The sequence below is a fragment of the Sinocyclocheilus rhinocerous genome, unplaced genomic scaffold (assembly GCF_001515625.1).
Source record: "Sinocyclocheilus rhinocerous isolate Xijiao unplaced genomic scaffold, SAMN03320098_v1.1 scaffold1057, whole genome shotgun sequence".
NCBI classification, from domain to species: domain Eukaryota; kingdom Metazoa; phylum Chordata; class Actinopteri; order Cypriniformes; family Cyprinidae; genus Sinocyclocheilus; species Sinocyclocheilus rhinocerous.
Genome location: NW_015660880.1, coordinates 88,136 through 88,583, shown reverse-complemented (window position 1 = coordinate 88,583; position 448 = coordinate 88,136). Strand labels below are relative to the sequence as shown.

The 448-nt window shown below is 47.8% G+C and overlaps 1 protein-coding gene across 1 annotated transcript in view; it reads right to left on the bottom strand.

Moving 5' to 3' along the window:
• LOC107725719 (anaphase-promoting complex subunit 10-like) overlaps positions 1-448 on the bottom strand; it is a 2,931-nt gene that overhangs the window by 1,940 nt on the left and 543 nt on the right. Inside the window, exon 2 of the mRNA XM_016535099.1 lies at positions 123-242. Within this exon, the coding sequence (XP_016390585.1) occupies positions 123-237 (115 nt within the window). The 5' untranslated portion in view covers positions 238-242. The remainder of the gene's footprint in view (positions 1-122; positions 243-448) is intronic.

Below are 448 nucleotides of genomic sequence, written 5' to 3'. Positions count from 1 at the left end.
TTACCGTGTGTTTCTAGGGACCCTGAGTGGGCTTTCCTCCGTGATGCATAGCGAACGCCACACCTGATGCAGCTCCCAAAATCTCCTCAATAAATAAGACACACACACACACACACACACACCTGGCTTGCACGAGGACAGCGACCACACGGCTTGTGATCCGATCTCTCGGACGGTACCCGTGCGCTCCAGCTGCTTGGGATCTGCACCTGGGGGGGTTTTAGTGGCGGTCGCCATGGTTACTGAGGAGCGAAAATGAGGAGAGACCGAAGGGATGGAATTAAAAAACACCCACAGATAGAATAAAAGATGCTGAAATTATGCAGTGTGACATTGGTTTACACACACACTACCGCTCAAAAGTTTGGGATCAGTAAGACTTGTAATGTTTTTTTAAAGCAGTCTCTTCTGCTCATCAAGGCTGCATTTATTTGATCAAAAATACAGA